This window comes from Miniopterus schreibersii (genome assembly GCF_964146895.1).
Source record: "Miniopterus schreibersii genome assembly, chromosome: 6".
Lineage (NCBI taxonomy): Eukaryota > Metazoa > Chordata > Mammalia > Chiroptera > Miniopteridae > Miniopterus > Miniopterus schreibersii.
Genome location: NC_138107.1, coordinates 68,651,064 through 68,675,337, shown reverse-complemented (window position 1 = coordinate 68,675,337; position 24,274 = coordinate 68,651,064). Strand labels below are relative to the sequence as shown.

General features: G+C 35.0%; 1 protein-coding gene across 6 annotated transcripts in view; it reads right to left on the bottom strand.

Annotated features, from left to right (window-relative positions):
• Positions 1-24,274, bottom strand: part of LAMA2 (laminin subunit alpha 2) — a 459,384-nt gene that overhangs the window by 120,578 nt on the left and 314,532 nt on the right. For all 6 annotated transcript variants that reach the window (XM_081140004.1, XM_081140000.1, XM_081140002.1 and 3 more), the window contains 3 exons: positions 18,866-19,000; positions 7,371-7,495; positions 3,359-3,445 (listed from right to left, as the gene is read on the bottom strand). In XM_081140004.1, the coding sequence (XP_080996130.1) occupies positions 3,359-3,445; positions 7,371-7,495; positions 18,866-19,000 (347 nt within the window). The remainder of the gene's footprint in view (positions 1-3,358; positions 3,446-7,370; positions 7,496-18,865; positions 19,001-24,274) is intronic.

Here is a 24,274-nt window from a genome sequence, read left to right as displayed (position 1 = left end):
CTCTCACCCAGTTTTAAGTAAGCCTCTTCTGTTTCGAATCTGTTTAGTCTCCTTTCTTGATTTCTGTCCTGAATGGGAGCAAGAACCACTCCACCAATGACAAACCCATGAATTTTATTGAGTGTCAAGAAGCAAGTTAAGTTACAATAAACTAAACTTTCTATTTACTTCTATTGCTCTTTCCTTTCTAACAGACCTTCCTCAAGATGAATTTTTTATTGTGTGCCCATGGACATGGGTTAATGTTATACAAATAAAATATATAACATCAATTAGAGAAATTACAAGGGAAAGCCACTGGATAAATCCATAGTGAAATCCACTCAATGACTCTTCCACCCATCCACGCATTCATTCACCTAAGGATACAACCTTGGTTGTGTTACTGGAAGTGGTAACGTTACAAGGCTCTAGCAAGAACATATACTCTGGTTTTCCCAGAATGGTCCCAGATTACTTTTTGTCCTGGCTTAGTTATTAAAAACACTTCTTGTCTCTTCTTCAAGTATCCCAGATTGGACAGTAAATTACATACAGTCAGCCAAAATGTAATCAACAGTTAGAATTTTTGTTCAAAAGGCAAGTATGGGAGGAAGTTGTGAGACAGTAGGACTTCGGAGCCAAATGTTATTAACACTGGCCAAATAATCTTCGGCCATATTTAGTGACCTGGTATTGTAACAATGTTCATGGCTGATTGTGAAAGTTATTTTATCCTGGCCAGGTTAGAAAAGGCAAAGCAAGAAGAAAATTGTCTGTAACATTAGGCTTTTATACATTTATGGTTTTAATTGTTATTTTATTTCCAATATAACATTACAAATGCTTGATAAAAGTTTTATTTAAATAAAACCACTTAAATTGTTTCTTAACATCTGCAGGTGAAAGAATTCTGTTCTGTGCCGGTTCAGATTAAATACTCAGAGTTTATTACAAGAGTAACTAAGATAGAGCATGGGAGGGTTTTCTACACTTCTGCAGAGATACTCAGGACGTTTAAGCAGTTTTAGGCCTAAGCTGATGAGTTTGGGCAGGTCATAAGGTGATTTAAATGATATAAGAATCTCTCAGAAGTGGAACAAATTTATTTGGAAGGTTACAGTAAAAATTTAACCAAGACCTTTGGCTTAATTTAGCTGAATAAAAGCAATTTTTCAGGGAAATAGAACCTGATCATTTATGTTAGAGATGATAACTGCAAAGCTGTAACAACACTGGAGAACTGCAAAAACAATTCAAGCCATTTGCCTTTGATAGTGTATGACCCTGATCACCTATATGCTATATAAATTGCCAACTCTTATTTATTAAACATTAATGGGTATTTAAAAAATAAATTTTCTGTAATCACTCTGTCTGAAGACAATAATTGACATTTCAGTGTACCTTCCAGTCTTTTCTACAGACATGCTTTCATAGATAGTGGTGACTTCAATTTATAAATGTAGCTATGCTATCAAACATTTCTTTTCATAAATTACTGCAGATAATTTCCTTGGTGTTCAGGCATGTTTCTAGTCATCATCCTGCTGGAGTTTACAAGGGCATGAAATGAATATTAGCCTAAGCATGAATACCAAAGCACACTGGTGGATATTAAAATATACATCTATTCAAGTGATGTATAAGTCTCCAAAACAAATGGAAATATTTTTGAATTTTGTATTGCTTTGAGTTATTTAATTGCTGCTAATTTCTGCTGACATGGAATGCACTGTTATATATATATTGGATATTGTGTTTAGAGTTACCACATATAGAATTATTTGCACATATATTTTGCAAACTTATAGAAAAATGTGTTGGAATTTATAAAACTTAAGTTTAATTATTTAGTTACCTACTTATTTCCACTATTAACACAACCATCACTGTTGCTATCAAAAGAAAATTCTTAAATGAGTGACGGAAAAATTCATATTGGTTTATATTTGCAAAGAGAGTCATAATTTAAGGAAGTGCTTCTAGAAGAATCTGGCAAAGGAGTGGGTAAAGCAGGACATGGAAAAGAAATGATCCAAGCAATGGTGTGATTCTAGGTTCTATTCCAGCCTAATTTCATAAAAAGCTCTGTAGCATAAATAACATCACAAACTTTGTTTAATTTTGGTTCAAAGAAGCTAGACTTTTGTACTCTCATGCTAGTCAGTCATTGACTTTGAACCACTGGAGGAAGGTGGGGTCAATTCTCAGGCCTTTTAGCCCCTCTTATGGGAGAGGATGCTCTGTGCAGGCACCAACTTCATCCTCTGTGCACTTGATCTGCACAATGTTAATTTCAAGTAGGTAGAACATCATCTCTTCTGATATTATGGGTGAGAAAAGTGGAACCCAGCTAAGCTGGTAGAGCTAGGCTGGGTCTTCGTAAGATTTTATACTATTGTCAATTATGCAATAATTAGCATGCATGTGTAATGTTCATAGTTAATATTAGTTACTCATTGTTACTTCAGAGATAATACCTAAAACATACTAAAAGTGGTGGCGATATGCTTGAATATCCAGGACACTGATCTTACAGAAAATATGGATCCAGAAGATATTAATTTCAAACTCACTAGACAGTCAGTCTGAAATTGTGCTTCTTACTTTACCATTTGTGTTATAGTTAGAATTCAATTGAGTAACTACATACATCCATGATCAGATTTTATAAAACATGTGGTGAGAGGAAGCATTTTAATACTGTTTGCCTGTTGAAAAGGAGAAACAAATAACAAACACTCTATTGTTTGGGTTGTTCTAATTAAGAATGCTTGGTACCACTGATATTCTGAATTATGTATACACTTGCTGCTGTAGTGCCATAGTGCTGAGAACAGTGACATGCATGTAATTAGTGCTAGCCAGTATTTTCCACTAAACTAAAATGAGAATTATGTGTGGTCAGCTTTTTGTTATTGTTAACTACTTATAAGCTTTGGAAATTGATTTATTTGTTCTTATAAAGCTCCTCTCTCTCTCTCTCTCTCTCATATAGTAGTATATATGCATATATATGTTAGTATGTATATATACAAGGTATCCTAAAAAATATATACACACTTTAATAGCTGATAGCTCAATTTTGAAAATGAAATGTATTTTAATAAACACTGCTTTTATAATTATTCAAAGTGTGTGCATACATTTTTTTGGGACACCTTATATTTATACACTAAAACAGATTACAAAATTGTGAAATAATTTGTTTCTTTGGAAAAACTCTAAAGATAGGAAAGTAGTTTTGAAAGCATATAAACAACTAGTGACTATGAAAATAATAAAGATATGAAAATAATGATTACTTTTCTATTATGATCCTTTATTATACTATCTCTAAGCGTCATTATGCTCCATGTATCATGACTGTTCATACCGTTCGCAGTACTGGCCTTCATATCCACGTGGACAAGCTGTGCAGCGGAAATCATCAGGGCCTTCCATGACACAAGAAGGGCTGAAACTGAACCAGAAAAAAAAATTGTAAAAATATTTTCCCCTATTTATTTTACAAGTTCAAGTAATTCTATCCAGTATTTAGATGACTGGAACTTATTTTTAGTGATAATAAGTGCCCTTATTTATAACTTTAAGTTCCTATTCAATGGTAAAATATCACAACTAAATACTACCAATAATAATCAACAAATAAATATGGTTGGTTTTTAATGAATTAACAATACATCAAATTGACAATGTTAGAATTTTAATAATTATACACCGGCCATAAAGATATGAAAAATTCAGCAAAAGTGTCCTCTTTTCATGAATCAAAAGAAAAATATGAGTAGAATTTATGCATATTGGCCTGACAGTAGAATAAGTATTATTGAATATCTTCAGGTAAAAAAGGGGGGGGGTGTCATAAAAGCTATATAAAGCTTTTCTGAAAACTCAGATCAAATTGCCACTGGTGCTTCAACATATGAAGTGTGAATAAATGTTTTACTTAAAATAAAAGAATGCCTTTTCTAATTTACATACAAATTTCAAACTACATTTTATTTGAAACACAAAGTAATGCGATTTAGTGTGAGAAAAGAAGTAAAGCTTCCTACAGAAAATGGGTAAGATTTTTCTGACAATTTTATAATTTTTGCTAATAATTAGGTCTTATACAACATGCCCTGTTTTCATTACAACACTGGTAGACTGCAACCAGCCAGGCCTGCTCCAGGGCTGCTGATCATCTTTGATTATCTTACCCCACAAAAAGAAGCCTTGACAAGACTTGAAAACTGGGCTATATTAATATGCAGTCTGGGGGCTGTTACAAACTTCTCTCAAAGGTAAGTAGTGCATTCCCACTGGATAAAGCTGCATGGTGTACTGGAATCTTTGAAATAAAATACAAAGATATTTGCTGAAAAATGGTAATGCTGCAAACAGCCCATTTTTCTTTTTGTTGGTCTGCTAACCCAGTAGATGCTGAAAAAGGCAATGAAGTGTAGAGATGAGGGTCACAACTTTTATTGGTCAGGTGCTTTTAGTACCATATTTTACCTCTCTTGTAATGCATTAAATCAATAGTACATGAATGAGTAATGAACTCTAATCTTGCAAAATATGTAAACAAATTGAACTACTATTCACAAATTCATTCTCCAATACGTGTATTTTTTGCCTTTACAAAAATAGAGATAGGTATGAGACAGGTAGATAGACAGATAGACATTGACACATGCAAGTTTCTGGGTAACAGGTTATAACATAAAAAATGTATTTCTTACTGTGGCTGTGACCAATAAAGTTTGAAAACCACTGAACTAGCCACTCTGATTTGGTATTTTGGTTCTTACAAGGTCCTTTGCATAAAAAAAGTATTAAATTATACAAATCATATATAAGAAAAAGAAAACACTTTATTATTCTGCTAAGCAATCAAGTTAGTACTCTTCCTTCTTGAAATTTATTAAAGTTATAAACTCACACCCTTGTAACCTAATGTCTGCTTTCATCATCGATTGTCAAAATTCAGCAATGAGCCTCACAGTTAATCACCAGCGTAGGGACTGAGTCGCTCTCGCTGTGAGGCTCCGATGCTCCTTTACGGCTGCTCTCTCTGTGCTGCCAGTGGCAGTGTGGCCTTAGTTCCCTCGTCTTCCTGACAGCTCCCATCTTGGCTCTTCTGGCTCTTCTGGCTCCCCTGATGTAGACAGTCTTATGTTTCCTGCTTTCCATATGCTCCACTTGGGTAATAGTACTCCGGGAAATCTTATCTGACTTTGATTCATTTATTAACATATGTCTTCCTTCATGTGCCCTTCAAATGTTCAGATTTCCATTTCCTGCAGCTATTTGCATATTTCCATTTAGACAGACCCTTCATATAATTTTAACCTATTTGGAACATAAATTGTCTGTCTTCTGCAGCAGCTCACTGTCGGTTTCCCTATTTCAGTAATGGCACCACCATTTTAGGGGTCAACCTGGCTAAAAACCTCTGGTTTCAACTCTGGCCTGCCTGGCTCTCACCCCTCATATCTAATTAGTTGTCAGTTCTGTAGAATTGCATTCAACAATTTTTTCACATTCATCTACCTGTCTCCATTCTTGTTACTCTGATCTTGTTCTAATTATCTTTTGCCTAAGCTAATGCAATAGCTTTTTAATTGGTCTCTTTACTTTCCTTCTTTGCCTGTTTCAATTCATTATGTTCAACTCTATCATAATAGTCTTCCTAAAGTGTGGCTGTCATCACATAAACTTCTTTTCATAATAAAAACTTGTAGTGTTTCTTTATTACATAGAAAATTAAACAGCAATTTCTTAGACCGGTATCCAAGAATGTCTACAATATGGCTTCCACTTTTCCATTCATTTTCATCTACAGTTGTGAAACTTTTTGAAAATCCATGCTCCAAATTCTCTTTCTTACTAGTTCTTGAACATGCCTTGCATTTTCTATTCTCCAAGCTGTTGCTCTTATAATTTCCTACTATCTCCACCAATAAAAATTCTTCAATCCACTGTTTAGGATCAACTTTAATTACTACTACTTCTTTTAATATGTTTTTGATGCCTCCAAAATCAAGTGTGATATTTTTTGTGCCTTTGAATTACTTTTCCATTTAAGTTGACTTCTCTCAAGATACATGTTTTATGAGCTTCTCCAAGAGATGTGGTGCTTCTCTTTTATGTCTCCTATAGCTTGTTATAGTTCACCCAATAGTAAATTATCAATTATTGAATTTTTCTAATCCAAATGGTTCAAATTTTAATAAACAATAAAATAAATAATATTCTCTTATTTAAATTTGATCATCAGAAGGAGATTAGGGAAAAATGAAAATAATATTATTTTTATAACCTACCACTTGGTGCTTGGGTGGAATAATAAAATCACATGTATTACCCTCATCAATATCCAACTTACCTAAACATTCACATTTGATACCCTATAAAAGAACTGTGATCCTGTTCAACAAAAATATAAGAGCTTGCAAAGGAAAGGGAGGCAATTTACATGAAATATTTTCAGAATGTATACAAAGCCAAATAGGAAAAAACAAAACAAAAAACAAAGTCAGCACAAGTGGAATGATCTCTTCACTTGAGTTGCTTTGTGGTTCTTAAATACTCAAGGTAAGGTATCCAGAATTCTAATTCTGAACAAACTGTCCTGCCTTCTTTTCAACAGCAAATTCTTAGAGAAACACTGTCCTATCATGTAGAGATTGAAGTCTATAAATCACTTAGCAGAAAGTGTAGCTAGCCTTGGCAAAAACGTAAATGAAAACACTTAGGGGTTTTTTAGTGATATATAAACCAATGCAGAATGTTCAGACAGCACTGAAATATGATATTCCAGATTTTGCTTTTCCTCATGGCTGTGTTTCCATGGTATCAAATTTGGACCATCTTAATAGAAAGAAGGCTGTTTTTCTGAGAGATACTGACTTATTTTGGAGATAACAATAAGTCACTATGCTTCAACTGCACCACTTTTCAATTATTTTCTTGATAATTCTTTACCAATCGTGACTTAAACACACAAAATGAATAGAAACAGCCAAAAAAGTGATATAATATGCACCCGAACAATCCTTCATAGCTGAATTTATGGCAGAGCTATATACACACACTAGGCCTTTATAAAAATATATAATTATGCACATTTGAACATATATCATTTATTTCACAAACATATGCTAACATTTATATTTATATTTTAATTAATAAGTGTTATTTACTTGGGACAAGGTTTTAAAGAAAAAATGAACCGTAAGGTATTAAGTGGTCACTTTTGTCTTGTTTTTATACTGTTAAAGAATCTCTGTCTTAAATTGAGATTTTTGTCTACAGGAGAAATATAGCCAAATCTGAAAGTCCATGTGCTACAGATGGTGTTACTGACTGGGAAACATGGTAATATTTCTCTGTCTTACTTGTTGCTGGGAGAAATCAGAGGGCAGGCACATTGCTGACAGTCATTCGGCAATCCCTTGACAATCCCGTAGTACCCTATAGCACATTGCTCACAGAAGTCACCAGCAGTGTGATGCTGACAGTTCTGTAAAGGAAAAGGGAGAAATTTGTTTTTAATACAATAAAATTTATAATGGAATTTATCATACAGTTCTGCACCCATGAGTGTACATACTCTTGTGAACACACACAAACACACACACACCATTGACAGAAAATGCAGTTCTTGATGATATATGTATAGATTTTTAAAGCTCTTTCATTTGAGAAACTAACACTGGGCTGTTATAGCTATACTGACAAGAGTTTCTGTTCTCTTTTTCATATGTGAATCTCTGTATAAATTTTTCTCTTACTTTGTCAGAAATAAACTTCATAAATTTCTAAAATTTATTATATCAGAAATATATAGAGAAGCAGGGGGGTGGGTGGATGAAGGTGGAGAGATTTACCAGAGAATTTATACGCATATATGCACAACCCAAGGACACAGACAATGGTGTGGTGAGGGACTGGGGAGGGGGGTGGGGTGGAGAAGAATGGGTCAATGGGGAGAAAAAGAGACATCTGTAATATTTTGAACAATAAAAAAAATATTAAATCATTTGGCTATTAATATTTCTTCTTGACAAAGTGCTGGAAAAGGGATAAAATCTTGGGACCTGTTGCAGGCCCATCAGTGGGTTTTCTGAAACCAAACCATGCATAAATTTCTTAAGAGGCAACAGAAGAAAAAAAAAAAAGGTCAGTTTAGTTACCACCTAAAGAATGTTATTCATCTAATTCTTACCAAATGTTAATGGTTAGAGAGAGGGGACCCAATCTGAAACTAGGAATTTCAGTCAATATTTTCTTTTTCATGTTTGCATAAGAGGCACTGGGTAATAGGCTTTAAGACAATTACATAAGGAAATTAGAATAGTTTCAGAATAGTGTACAAACGGTTTTGAAATTAAAATTCTCATAAAGTAGAATTGTATTTAACACATAAGATTCATATATGCAATAACAACTGAGGAAGAGCTACGTGCCAGGCACTGAGACAGGGACTGAGAGGAATCAAGTGAGGGGAAACAGTAAAATAACATTCTACTCACCTAGCACAATACAGCATTCTTACAATATTATTGACTACAGCATCCTATGCTGTACTTTACATTCATGTGACTATATTCGTACTTCTTAATATCTTCAACGTTTGCATCTAGACCCCCAAAACCCTTCTTCTCTGGCAACCATCAGTCTGTTCTCTACTTCTATTTTGTTTGTTCATTTATTTTGTTCTTTAGATTGCACATGAAGAGTGCAATATTGACTGCTGTTTAGTGGAAATGTAACTTTGACTTTGGAAATTGAGAAACAGGAGAAAATAGAAGGAATTTTGAATTGGATTTTAGCTTGACTTTCTAAGACAGGATTTGGAGTGGTCAGAGGGTGACTTATAAAAAATATCAAAAGAAAAGTTGGGAAGCAAAAAAGTCAGTTACAAAACAGGTGTATAGTGAACCAGTCTCTTGATTAACTCAGCTGGTGCCACAGAGACACCTCTAGGCTCTATACTGTGTGTGAACCATATCCTATATGCTGGGCTCTTTGCTTCACTTAATCAAGAAGCACATATACTGTATATTTTTCATGTGTTTTCTAATGGCCAGACAATATTTGGTATGGTGTGTGGTCATTCATGATAAACAGTAACTGAAATAATTTTTTCTACAGAAATTTCAATGGAATTAAAATTAGTTTTTAGAACTTCTATTCACTCCTTTTGAGAGTTAGTTTATTTTATTCCCAGGAGGAGAAACCATAACATTAACATTACCTCAATGAATTTTAGACCACTGAAGTTTTCTTTTACATTTTTAGTGATGCATTTGAAAACATATCGTGTCACTTGCAGATGTAATTCATACCTTAATGTAAAATCAAGTTTTTTGATATAGTAGGATACAATTCTCATATATTCTAATTCTCCACCATCCTTTCAGCAGAGGATAGCCCTTATTTTCAGAGAAGAGAAATTCCTCCTTTCGGTGCTCCCTCAGAGCCAAACAACTCACTCTCTTGCCTGCATTATTTTCCATCCTTTAATATTTATTTATGTCCATAGGAAGTGGTGTTTTGACCTTTGTCTAAAGGGACTCTCTTCTTAAACTCTGATTTCCTTGCCCTCGCCTCCCATTTTCTCCAGCATCGGCATTTCCTCCTTTCTTGCTGGCTTCTTCCCATTGACACTTGAGGTTGGCCAAATCCTTCCTATCTTAAAAAAAAAAAAATCCTCTGAGGTCTCAAGTTCTTTGGCCACTTTCCTGCTATCTTTGATGAGCTTTTTAAAAGCATCGTTTACATTCCTGCGTCTTTAATTCCTCATCTCCCATTCATCCTTTAAACAGGCTTCTGATTTCACATGAAACACGTTTCCAGGCTCATGCATAAAATCTATGTTGCTAAATTAAAACTTACTGACAATAATCAGTCTTCATGATATATGAACTTTCTCCGGCAGCTGATATTTGTGGCCACTCTTTCTTTGAAATAACTCTCCTTGTGGTTTCTTAATAGTACAATTGATTGATTTCTCTCCTACTTCTATGGCTTCTCTTTTTTCTTCTTCTTCATGGACTCTTCACTCTCTTTCTGTTTAGTGAGACTGGTGTCCTTGATTCTACCTTTGACTCTCATCTCTTTCTTGCCTATACCTTCTACCTTGGTGATTTCATCCATTACTGTAACTTCAGCTATCATGTGCCCCAAACTGTAAATTATATATATTCAGCCCAGGTATCGCTAATGATTTCTAGACTTATATTTCTAATTGCTTCTTGGATAGCTCGTAGAGGCCTCCCTCATCCCAGGTATCTATTTGATCACCGTAATTCCATGATTCTATTACTGTTTCTCTACTTCCTTGCTGCTACTGTTTTTATCTGGCCATTGCCATCTTTTATCTTATTAGATCAGCTAAAGATCCTGCTTTAAAATGTTCTGGTCCAGTAATTTCCCCACACTACAATCAGAGTGACCACTCTACAGAACATATCAAGCCATGCCACTTTCTTGCTTGAAAGCCTGCACAGGTTCCCCATTGACCTCAGGAAGAATGACAGACTCTAGCATGGCAAGAAAGACCTTTACAATCTGGCCCTACTTACCCATCCAGGCTTACATCTAGCTACCATAACCTTTGCACACTACGCTAAAGCCAAATTCTCAAATTATGTAATGCTTTCTCTTACTTCTGGGACTTTTCATATGAAAATCCCTTTTCTGAAGTGTTTTTTCTCCCCTTTACCTGGCTAGTAACTATTTATTTCAGCTCTCATTGTTAATGTTACCTTCTCTGATCAATATTCCCTGATGCCCTAAGTCTGGGCTAAATGATCCTTCAATTCAACACTGTGACTGAGACATCGTAGACATTCAATGACTATTTGGAATGAATGACTGAATGAATGCTCTTTCTAGGAAGTATAGATAAAACTGGTTAGGCTTCTTAGGATGCAAAAGTTCAAGATTCAAGTCTAATGATTTGACAGAAAAGGTGGTTAGCAGGGCAAGATGATTTGTTGTATTTTCATATTGATTTAAATATCATGGTCCTCTCTTGAACTCAGCCATCCAAAGGAACCACTATATTTTAGCAATAAAACAGTCATTCCGTATTTAACAGTAGCGCAGTGAGGAAGAATGGTTCTAAGACAAAATAATTATCTATAAATTCATTCAGCAAGGTGTCAAAGGATGAATAAGTGTTAACTGGGGAGAGTTTTAAGCACATATTTTATAGTTATAGAAATGAACATGTGCCAAAAAATACATGGGATCTTGAACAATAATTATCAGCATTTTGCTTTTGTAAAAAAAAAATAAAATAAATCACTGTATAATTATTTTATATAAATTAATGTAACATTACTAACAATAAAACACTCAAAGATAATGTTAATTATTACTAGAAATAATACATACTCAAAAATATGGTTTGCTCCTCTCATACCTACTACTCTATAATTTCTTCACAGAGCCTGCAAATATTTTGACCTTCTCTGAAGAGTCAATCTTTCAAAGGGTTGCCGACGTACTAAACTTGGTTAACGGAATCAAATGTTCTGGTTAGGTCCACAAACACAACACATAAATCATGATACTATTTTTGAAACTTTTTGACATAGACCTTTCATATGACTTTCCTGTCTGTTTTGATGTAGTAGACATAATATTTCTGATAATATTTCTCTTGGATAGAAATAAATCTTTAGAACATATTTCTATATTTTAGGTGCATATTGAGAAGTTCAATTATATTCTCAAGAGTGATTTGTGCTAGTATTTTTTCAATAATAGATTAGAATATAATATTTGTATTTTTTGCACATGGGAAAATTAGAAATACATATTTTTTCTACTAAATCAAATGACTACAATATTAATAATATAGCATGTTAGACCTAATGTTAGAACTTACTTAACCTAACCTGCTTTCCTTATAGGGTTACCTCCACACTTTCCTTGATATATTATTAAATACATGAATTCTTATAAGGCAGCCCTTTTCATCTCGTATAACTAACTATAAGCTACGAAATTTCCCTTTTGATGAATAAAAGTAAGTTTCACTCTAATTTTCAGTCAGTGATCCAAGTTCTGCTGTCTGAAGCTATGCAGATTAATCAAATTTTCATTTCCCAGGAAAAACCCTTAAACAGCTCAACAATGCTATTACTTCCTAAATCTTTTTTCAAGTTAAATATCTTTTTTTTTTTAAGCTAAACATTTAACAATCCTGGTTACTCAGGATTTCTCTTAAAATAGAGATTATAAGTCTCTACCTATTATTTGCAAATATACTGAATGTACTTCCTTCCTTGATCTGAATTTATAGAAGTGAATCTGTAGTCAAGTAAAAACTTCTGTTTCATGGGAATTGCTATTATGTGTTATTTCCTGTGTATTTCTTTTTTCCTCAAATGTTAGACTATAAGCACCTAGGGGGCAAGGCCCAAGCATTCCTCATTCTTACATTCCTAGCACCTACCACAATGCCTATGAATTAGAAATACTTATTAACCAATGCCTCAAGAATGAATAGACAAGTGGACCTACCTCAGTTCAAAACCATTTCTATTAATTTCATCGTATAGTTCCACCTGTCAGGCTCCTTTTGATTCCTGACCACTATCCAACACATTAGATAACACTTCCAGCTTTATGTCATCTGAATATTTGATAGAACTCACCCAAATCACTGATACAGATTTTGACCATGACAGGGTCAAACACAAAGCCAATGCTTCATCATTGGGAACATCTCTAGAGATTATTCTAGGTCACATTGTTCAGTAACTTCTATACCCTGTTAACTGATTACTATCTGGATCATGTTTTCAACCTTTTTGAGGATATCATGAAACATTCTGTCAATGCCTATTTAAATGCACCAGTTTGAATCATAGATCTGACCCTTGCAGGCTTATGAGTTGAGCAAATTATTGACATTCTCTCAGCATCAGTTCATCAACTGTGAAAGAAAGAATCATTCTGTCTACCTCATAAACTGAAGAACTGAGAAAAATCTACAGTAGTCAGCATTGGTCCCGGAATATACATAGGGTTGGGCATGTGGTAACTGCCATTATATTTGCTGAATTTAATATATGATGCATCACACTTTCTGATGAATTTGATATTATAATGGGATTCAGGAAACTACAGTCTGAGGTAGTGTGCGGGTGTCTATATATATATATATATATATATATAGTAACTCTAGCAATTACTTTGATATGTTTTATTTTGAGTGAACATATTCTAATTCCTACTGAGCACTGTTTCTTTTATCTACACTTGATAGTTTTTGGTTAAGTAAGCAGCTCTTAAATTTTACTGGAGATCAAATTCAGTCTTTTTCCTATATATTTTTTCATTTATAAAACCTGGAATGGCATGTCACTTCTTCCTATCCTGTGACAAATTTCACATTTTCATATGTGGCTTTTAATCACATCTGCAGATTCTATCAGTACTCTAGAATATAATTCACCTGGGCCTTCAAAGTTAAACTCATTTAATTAGCTAAAAGTGTGTTTACTCTTTCTCACAGGCTGTAGGTAGCATTTTTGTAGGTTACTTAAATTTTCTTAGCATTAATTTTCAGAGTTGTAATAAAATGCTAACAAACCCTATTGTGGTAAGGTTTTTAGGTAGAATAAATAAGAAAGGGTTTATGAAACTGCTTAACAGTAGAGTCCATTATGAGTCCATTTACTGAAGATAGATAGGGCTAATTGCTTAACCACAGATACTGATGGCATGTAAGACAACAGGGCACATCAATAATAAAGATTTATTTTTTCTTTTCATGTTAAAATGAGTTGTGATAGAGTAAAAATATATTTTTGAAAACTATTTGGTCTTGAGAAAGTTATTTCAGCGAGCTGAGACTGATATTCCCATGTGAAATAGTGGAGAAATAATACCAACCATAGGAGTGTAGTGATGATTAAATGAGATTATATGTGTGTAGATAGATAGATAGATAATTATATGTATTATATATAAATTCTGAAAAGCTGTGTATCTATCAATCAATCAATCTATCTGAGAGAGTCTGTGTGTGTACTAATTAGTGTTAGTTTGCTTACCTCCTTCCCCTGTCCTGGCTTGGGGATCAATATCACTTAGATTTTACTCTCCCATTTTGATGAAAATTTTCCTTAATGGGGTACCAGTCACTGAGCTATTAATAATAACATGCCTATGTGTAGGATTTACTAATGACTAGGATGAAGCAACACCTCTCTTGTAAGTGTCATTATGAATTATGAAGAGAATAGTTACAAAGTGATGCGGATTTTATTTAGCAGTTGAAATAATTAGCCTGCAAAGTTTTCTATAGTTTTGTTTCTTCTCTACCCCATATTCTTGAAGAAAGGTATAAAGAAAAATATATATATATAAGTGAGCAGGTCTAGCATAGTGACAGAGATAATAATAGTTTTTACATGTTTTAATTAATTATTATTTGATTGGTTCTTAGACCATAAATGGTAGAGAACATGTATAATAATTATCATCTTTATCGCCATCATCATAATCATCATCATCACTATCACTTCTATGGAGCTTACCATGTGCTAAATACTTCATTGACTCCCTATAAAAACTCTATGTCTGGGCACCATTATTATCTTTATTTAATAAATGAGAAAACTAAGACCCCAATGAGGTTATATAAACTGCCTAGGCTCCCACAGCCCATAGGGGAGGAAGCCAGGGTTTGAATGAAGGCAGTGACCCCAGAGTCATGTTTGTGACCACTCTATCAAAGTAGAGGCATTGCCCTGTGTAAAGGATATGGTATTAAACTGGGATCCACACTATACTAGAAAAGAAATCAGTATGCTTCAGTTTCCTCAGTTAAAGCAAAAAAAAAAACAATAGCCAAACAGCCCTCAAAGGGCTGTTTCAGAGATGAACAAAGTTGCCTAAATTTGAAAGTTGTAAATTCCCTGAAGGAACAGATGATAATTCAGAGCACAACAATCTGTACTAGCTGTGCATATTTGAAGCGCATACATATTTATTTTTCACTGTATCTAGAGATACCTCAGAAAATAGATCTATATTTAAGATTCTTAAGGCACAAAAATAGCTATAATAGTCAATTGGTCCAAAGAGGAAAATGTATAAACAACAACTTTCATTCTAAAATAAATAAATAAATAAATAAACTGTATCCTTTATGAATTCTTCTAAATTAATCATATGAAGTATATATAACTCTGTTAAAAAATACCAGTGAAGATTGCATAAGAAAAATAAATGCACTTAAGTCTAGTTAAGAATGTGTATTTGACTTTGTATGGTGAACTCACAATGTAATATACAGATGATGTGTTATAGAATTGTACACTTGAAACATATATAATTTTATTAACCAATGTCACTCTTATATATTTAATAAAAATAAAGTTAAAAAAAAAGTGATAGAAAGACTGCATTTGAATCCTGGTCTGGCTTCTCCAAAGCTTGCCCTCAATACTGTCTTCTATAGGTTCAGGAGAGCTTATTGTTAGTGATAAAAAATGTATAAATTAACCCCTAAAATTATCTATTTAACTTTACCAGACAGCAGACTGGTGAAATAATACTACACTGAAACCAAGCAATAATTATTTCAGGAATTCAAGGATGGTCAGTATCAGTCAGTTATTCATCTAATCAATATTATCATTCACCATTCTATTTAAGGCAAGAAAGGCTATATGATCATATCTTAAAAACACCTTTACCTCCACTACACTCCTCATAAATAAGCATATGATAAATTTAATATCCTACTTGATTGAAAAAAGGAATCTTTAAGAAGCCATAAATCAAAAGAAGTTTTCTTAACATGATAAAAATATTTATCTTAAACTAACCACTAGCATTATACTTTGCAGTAAAAGGCCTGAGGCATTCATATCAAAATCAGGAATAAGATAGGAAGTGGCTACCTTCTTATTTAACATATTCTGGAAGACTTAATCAACACAAGAATATGAAATTATTATACTGGATAAAGCTCCTGGCAAGGAAAAGCACAGTTATAAGTATTTGCAAATAATATTATTATAAGACATAAAAATAACTGAAAGAATCAACTGAGGAACTCTAGGATTAAAAAAAGTAATTGGATATCAATACATGCAAAAAAAAAAAAAAATCTATTCTGTTAAAGTTTACCAGTAATGAGCATTTAGTAAACATATTGAAACAAAGAATGTAGTGTTCACCATTGAAATGAAAATGTAAGATTCACAGCAACAAGTTTAATATCAGAAATGAATGCCCTATATAAATAATACCAAAAGAGCTTACTGTGAAACACAACACGTTTGATAGAGAAGAGTAGCATGTTCCTGGGTTGAGAGACAATAACCAAACAGTGTAAAGATAGCAATTCTTTACACATTGGTTTAACGCAATTCCAATAAAAATTCTAGTAACATTTGTTGGTGAAAAGACTGAAATAGTGAATCAAAGTCTCCTCTGGAAAAATATATAAATACATGCAGTTAAGAAAATTAGGAAAGGAAGAGTGATAAAGTGCCTGCTTGACCAGATATTATAACTTAGTATAAAATAAAGGTAATCCAGAGCACTGTAATTAGAACTACAAGGTAAGTAGGACAGAATAGATGATTCTTTAAACATCTTAATATGGATGTAACAAATTTGTATATATTCGTATAACATGTTGTATCAAGGAGAAAATGAAGTATTAATAAATAAAACGTTTCTTTAAAGTAATATATACTTGAAGAGGCTTCCCACACCACAGTAAATTCTAGAAAGATTAGAGCTGGATCTAAAATTTAATCATAGAAATAATGGTATATACTGTGGAATCTCAGTATAGGTATTGAATGTCATGTGCCTGGATGCAATCACCATGGGAATGAGTGCAGTTAGAGAGGCAAATTGCTCCAAGGACTGACTCTGGGAACACCGGTATGTAGGTTTCTGGTAATGAGGAACAAACAATAAAGACTGAGAAGGAGCCAACTTCCAACTTGAAAATCCCAAGAACATCATGTCCCGGGAAGCAAGCTGAACAAAAAGTTTGGAGAAGAATGGGTGATTCAGAGTAGCAAATGCTGCTAAGAGATCAATTAAAATGAAGACCGATAGCTGAACACTAGTCTTTGATTTCAGGATAGTGGTGGAAGTCAAGTCCTGGTTTTAGTAGTTCAAGAGAGAATGGTAGAGAAATTGTAGGCAGAGTATAAATAACTCTTCACTGTATAGAAAGAGAAGAATGAAATGGTAGAAATCAAGAGGGAAAGTGAGAGTCAAGAGAGTTTTTGTTTTTTTAAGATAGAAGATGAACTAAAAAATGTGATAATGAAGAAGGGAAGAGAGAATAGATATGAGCCGAGTGATGTCCTTGAGTGGGAGAGAGGGCAGGGCCTTAGGGCATACGTGGCACACTTGACCTTTTCTAGAAACAAGAACAGTTCATTCATCCAAAGTCATGGAAGAGTCAGAATGACTGGGCGCAGATACAAAAAGGTGGGTGACATGCAAGTGGAATTGATGAGCAAGGACACCTGCCCCACCGTCAGGCTCGGGAATAAATAGGGGGCGAGAGAAAACAATGGTCACCACTGGGGGGCACTACAGGGGAAGCGGCGGGTGGTGGGCAAGGAGAGAGGAAAACATTGAGGGCAATGGGGGATAAGGGGGGAATTTTGTTGATGTGTGAGCATGAGTCCCACCAGGCTTGATGGAAGGGCATCAGATGAGGAGAGGTGGGAAATGGGCTCAGCAAAGGAGATCTCCAGGACTGCGAGAGGACGAGAGAGTCTGGGGGATGCTAGGTGGTGACAAGGGAAACCTGAACTTCTTGAGAGTCAACTGTTCCAAGGCAGGATAGAGATGGTAGAGTAGACTGCTAGGAGGAACATACCAAAATTAACTAACTAACTAACTAACTAACCAACCAACCAACCAACCAACCAACCAACCAACCAACCTACTATCTAATAAGAGAGCTGGAATTCTAAGGGAAATGGTTAAATTATGGAATATCTTATCAAAGACCGTAAATATTTTAATTTTTTTAAAAAAACATATCTTTATTGATTTCAGAGAGAGGAAGGAAGAGGGAGAGAGAGAGAGAAAAACATCAATGATGAGAGAGTCATTGATCGGCTGCCTCCTGCGCACCCCCTGCTGGGGATCAAGCCCACAACCTGGGCATGTGCCCTGACCGGGAATCAAACCCCGATCTCCTGGATCCCAGGTCGACGCTCAACCGCTCAGCCACGCCCAGCTGGACAAAGAGTGTAAAGATTTTAGAAACCATCTAGCAATATAATATGCTCATCATATGTACATTTAAAAATAAGTACATAAAACTGCACTTACGTTATTAAATAATATTTATAAACACATGCATAAATTTGGTAGGAAATATCTAAAATATTAAATCTCTATCTTAAATTGCATTTTAGATTATTTTAATTTTTTTTCTTAATACTTCTCTATAATTTTCAAATTTCTTATAAAAAGCTTATTTTTGTTTATAATCAGAAAAAACCCTCATGTGATTTTTATGTAAATAGTTGCATCCTCAGCTGTTGTTCTAAGATGCTGTTAATATCCTGTTTCTTGACATGCTTAGTCGTTTTTCCAATTATCATTTCTTTTTTTTATATTTGTTTCATTATCCTAAATTTTTTAAAATTTATTTTATTGTTGAAAGTATTACAGATGTTCGCCTTTTCCCCGCATTGACCCAACTTAAAAAATGTTTAATATGATAGATGTGTTTTTGCCTGCATGTTTTATTTCACACACACACACTCACACACTTCCTGAAGTTTAGCTGGCCTCTGCACATGGCATCTAGCATGTGTGAAGAGAAATGAACACATGAACCTTGCTCGAGAAAGGCTCAGGTGAATACCTGGCATACGGAGGTCTCGGGGTCACAGAGGCTGCTGTGTCCATTACACTGACACGGAACACAGGTGCCCAGGGCTGGCCCAGGCGTGCGACCGCCCGGCCCAGAGCGCAGTCGGTAAAATCCCGGCGTGCATGTCTGAAAGAAAAAGGAGCCAATTAGAGCAGCCAACTGAGAAATCTCGCTGGAGCCACACTCGGGTTCTCAGTGTAATTCAAAGGAAGGACTCCCCCCCCCACCTGTATTAAAGGCAGTATCCCTTACAAACACAAGTGCCAATTTTGATTCCTAACGTGCCTCTCGGCCTGGTCCCTAGAGCATCCAGGCAGCAGCCGTGCCATCGGATTTTAGTAACAGAAAGCTCTCATTTGCATACACCATTCAGCCTGAAAATGCTTCAATTAGTCCTCTCTTTCCTGAGAAAGAGATTTCTTTTTAAATAAAATTGTCATATGAAGTAAAGAGAGAATTCCAATGTTATTTACAACCTAAAATATACTTCTATTGTGCTTGATGGATAACTAGCAATTGTCCAAGACTCAGAAAAAATTATAAATAAAATAGCATCACGGTTGCATTATTTATATCAGTATAATCGAAAGACTATAAAAGTAAGAAATTCAAGATAATAAAAGCCCTACGTGTCTTGGGAATATTAGGCCACTAATAAAATTTATCTTTCCCTGATCTATTTTTTTTCTTCCATTTTGCAATAAAAACCTGAGAGAAGCCCGCAGCTCTCGTTCTCTTTGGAGAATGAGAACAGTAGTACGTTCTGGGCTCAGTCCTCTCTGCATGTAGAGCTGCCGCTTTCATCAGACACTGATTTATGAGTGAGAGTTAGGAGTTAGATTTTTAGATACCACTGAAGATAATAAAGGGACTGTTTTATCGCTGTGGCTCTGTAGGATTTTTTTCACGCGATATCTTGTTCCCATTGTTAAAAGAAAAGTGATTGCTCAATAAGCAGAGGAAAAACTATTGGGTGAATAATTTCTTCACGCCCCTGCATCCTTTTGGTTCTGGACTAGGTCCTCCCTAGTGAATATGCAAAGAAGTCCCTTACAAAGAGAAAGGAATCAATAGTCAGCATTCTCCTGGTTTATTTTGATTCAGATAATGTGCAAGAACCTCAATTAGGCACTTAAGAGTCTCCACTTCTATCACAGCCTATAAGACAGTCTAATGAGACCTAACATCGTCTCAGCTTTGAGGAGCTGATACAACTGGGCATAGCAGTTGAAATATTTTGAGTCTTGTTTGTCTTATCCTGGATGTATTGATCTTTTTAAATAAGTTTATTCATATTATTAAAAATCAAGGTTGATTTTTCCATTTCACCAAATAAGATCTGGAAATTATGGTTGAGGAATTCACTTAAGTATAACTTGAAGAAACAATTCAAGGTGTATCTAAGAATATTATACAGTGTGGATTGTTCCAATTCTTTAGCATGCTGACTGTGGAATAAAATTGGATTTTCATTACATGGATTTCATCCTTGGATATATATATTGTTATTTTACTGGTATATTTGTTTGCAATGTGACTGTGTGTGTATAAAAACTACACAAATTTTGAGTTCCTAGCTCTACTTTATATCTCAAGCAAACATTTAAAACAAGTCTAAGAAGAAAAAAGTTAAGAACCAGCACTTGAATTGGAGAAACATATGATATCCAATATGATAGACAAATTTAAAGGTGAGTGCTGCAGGTGAAGTTTACTGTAATACACACCCGACTTCCCCTATTACTATGCCTCTTCCCTGGAAAGGTAGCGGGACAAAGAAAAACACCCCAGTGGAGGCCACACCTGAGCTCCAAGTGGAGCTCTGTGGGGCCTATTTCAGTGGTTCTCAACCCTGGCTGCACACAGATCATCTGAGGAGCATTAAATACTGATCCGGGGCTCCACCCCAGAGATTCAAATTCAATTGGTGGAGAGTAGGGCCAGGGTTTGTTTCAAAACTCCAAGGAGGGTCTAGTAAGCAGCCAGGATTAAGAATCATTCGCATGTTCCTCACTCTTGGCTGGAGATGCGTGTCTTCCAAGGGCATACAGACTCTGGTGCTGCAACACAAATGACTGTGGAAGCCTTGGCTTGACAAGTTAGTTTTGCCTGAGGGATACAGGCAAGTCTTTTGGTGTCATTGAGACATGGTTTTCTCATCCCACAGATGAGCAGGTGTATGAATCCAGATGCTTTCTGGTTTCTTTCAGTTCTAACAAGTTAGATTAATTTTGTGTCCTTATATATTAAAGTTCTAAGAGTTAGCAAGAAAAAGAGACTTCTGCGATGCAAGAGTTAGGAACTTTAAAGCACACTTTTTAAAGGAATGGGACATATTTAGTTCTCTTTAATCCCCTCCTTTCCTGGATCCTCTTTGTATTCTTTCCATTTAAAAAACTTTTTGAGTGTGTTTCTCAACAGCAGATGTTTTGCTTTTCAGTGAACTGGGGCAAAATTCAGGAGAATGACTGCATTTGAATTGGGAACAAAAGAGGAAAGATAATAGCTACTTTTAAAAGTCCTGTCTAAAATCCTTTCTGGAACAAACTGGAGAACTAAAGAAAAGCAAATAAATAAACACTGTTCTAATTTTATCCCTTTATTTCTCTAACTCAGACTCAAAGTTTCCTTGTGCTGAAATTTTTCATCTCTCAGTTTTAGTCTGATTTCCTTCCGTATATAATTTATTTTCATAATATAGTATCTCATCAAAAGGTTAGAATCAAATTCACACAAAAATGTGGAAGGGTGGACAGAAGGGAATGGGACACAAAGAAGGTAATGAGCCAATATACTACAGGTGCAGAGTTATACAACATCCCCCTTCTTTCCTCAGAGTTCAACAATAAAAATAGATACTTGTACTGTTGACAATAAAAACACTATCATATCTTTATGGGTTTTGCAATTAGGCAATCCTGAGTTTAATTCCTGTTCTACCACTTACTGCACGTGATTTCGTGCAGGTTTTGAATTCCCTGGGCCTCAGTTTCCTCACCTGGAACATAAGGATGTCGTATAGCATAAGAGTTGGGTATAAGTATACTTGGTGTTTTGAAACAGACATGCCTAGGTTCAAATTGAAGCTTTGCTGTTTTCGGGCCATGGGATCATGGGCAGGTTTCTTAATCTGCCTGGGCGTCCATTTCCTTATTTGTAAAATGGGGGTCATATTACACACTCAATGATGTTGGTGTAAGTGTATTAGAAAATGCACTCGGCATTGTGCAGGATACGGTAAGCACTCAATAAATGGTGTTTCATTTTTTATAGTGTTGTTACGAGGATTAAATGAGATGCATATATGTTTAGTGCTTAACATATAATAAATCAAAATGGGTTCCTCTATCCCAGATACATTTTTAAATATGTTGAGAATACTCCAAAAATAAAGGCAACTGTGATTGTTCTAAGCTGTATGTCACTTACCTGTATATTTTTATTAAAATATTATCTCAATATTTTTATGTACCTGAACAGAGTCTTTGGGTCTTTCATGTACAAAGGAAATGGTAAAGGGCATTCCAAGAGGTGTGCATATGTAAGAAGAAAAGCCTAGTCTCACTATTTCGTCTTTTGAATTTCATGAGCTGATCATAGGTATAAATTGTTTGGGGATTAAAAACAATATTTTTACTAGACCGACCAAAGTGACAGCTTTTGAGCAGTGACCCAGTAAACAAAAGCTACTCAACTGTGAGCCAAATGTCTTATCAAACCTGGGGGAGGGAGGAATGACCAAAATATGACCTAGAGATCAACCTATACATTTCTGTTTTGTTTTCCATGATCTTATTGCAGAGAACCACATATTCAATGGCGAATATTTTCCATTTCTGTACGCAACCTAACCTGAGTTTAGGTCTACTTAGGCAGCATGATTAACTGAGAAGACAGTGAGGAGCAACTTCGACATTAAGTATATTACATTCAATGACTCCCACACGAATACGTGTGGTGAGAAAATTGTGTCCTTATTTGATTTCTAAAGGTAATGTGGTCTCTGCCTCAAATTATAAGTTGTAGTAAGTAGGCATTTCTAGAACTAACATTTTCAATGAATAGGGTTGTAATGTCATAACACTGCAGGTAACAGGCAAAGGCTAAGTGCCTTCCCAACTGGCTACATTTTCAGAAGTAACTAACACTTAATTTTGTTTATTTGCACCATATTTTGGGTAAAAACATGAAATGAATAGCTTGTAATTGCAGCCGTCTCTAGAATACCATACATTTGGTGAAAATATGGTAAAGAAATTGCTTTGTGTACTCGTGAACCAAAGCATAAGTTACTGGAATGGGATGTATTATTTCAAAACTCTCCTTAGCTCTTGCTTCGATGATTAGATTTTATGCCTGGGTAATTACACCTTAGAATCACGATGAATTATAAATAAGATGTATAATGGATTAGAGGCAATGGGTTGTGGAGAACACCTCAGGTACCTTATTATGAGATATAGGTCTTTATCCCCATAGTCTCTCCACTAAGGTATTACTGTAATTATTGTCTGTAAATAGGAGCTTAAATGAAATTTATGAGACATAGGTGAAGCCACCAATAGAGGTGGCAGTTTGTAGGTAGTCCTAGTTTTTCTTGATTTTCTTCTTTTATCATTTGCTTCATTTGTGCCAATTTATATTTTCATATAACGATGTAAAATTACTAAGATTAATGGAAAAGCATGTTTTAGAATATACCGTTTAAAAAGCCTACTGATCACAACAAGGAGAGTTTTTAAGGCTTTAGTTATTATATAGCTATAGCTACCCAATCTAAAAATGCCCTCTGAAAGATCTGGAATTCATATGATGGTTACTAAGTTGAATGACACTTCAGTTTACAGTGGCCTTTTAACACATATGTTTTCATTTAAATTAATTCAACCTGGGGTCCCGAAATGTGCCCAGTCCAAGTGGAGTAGTTAGGTAGGATTCACAAAAACTAACCTACATTTTCTTTTTTCTTTTTTTAAATTCTCACCCTAGGATATTTTTTCCATTGCTTTTCAGAGAGAGTGGAAGGGGGAGAGAGGGAGAGAGAGACAGAGAGACAGAGAAACATCTATGTGAGAGAGACACATCAAGTGGTTGCCTTCTGCATGAGCCTCGACCAGGTCTGGGGATCGAGCCTGCAACCGAGGTCCATGCCCTTGGCCGGACTCGAACCTTCAGTCTGTGGGCCCACATTCTAACCACTGAGCCAAACCGGCCAGGGCTGCATTTTCTTTGCATTACCCCATGCCGCCTCTCGAGAAATTTATATTCATCATTTTTAAACTGTACTTCAGTTTTGACCTGGTGGCATCAAATGCCTCACGTACCATATTTAATACAAAACTTCCCAAATCCTATTTACAAAAGATGTATAAAATTATTTATAAGTAAATTGATACATGG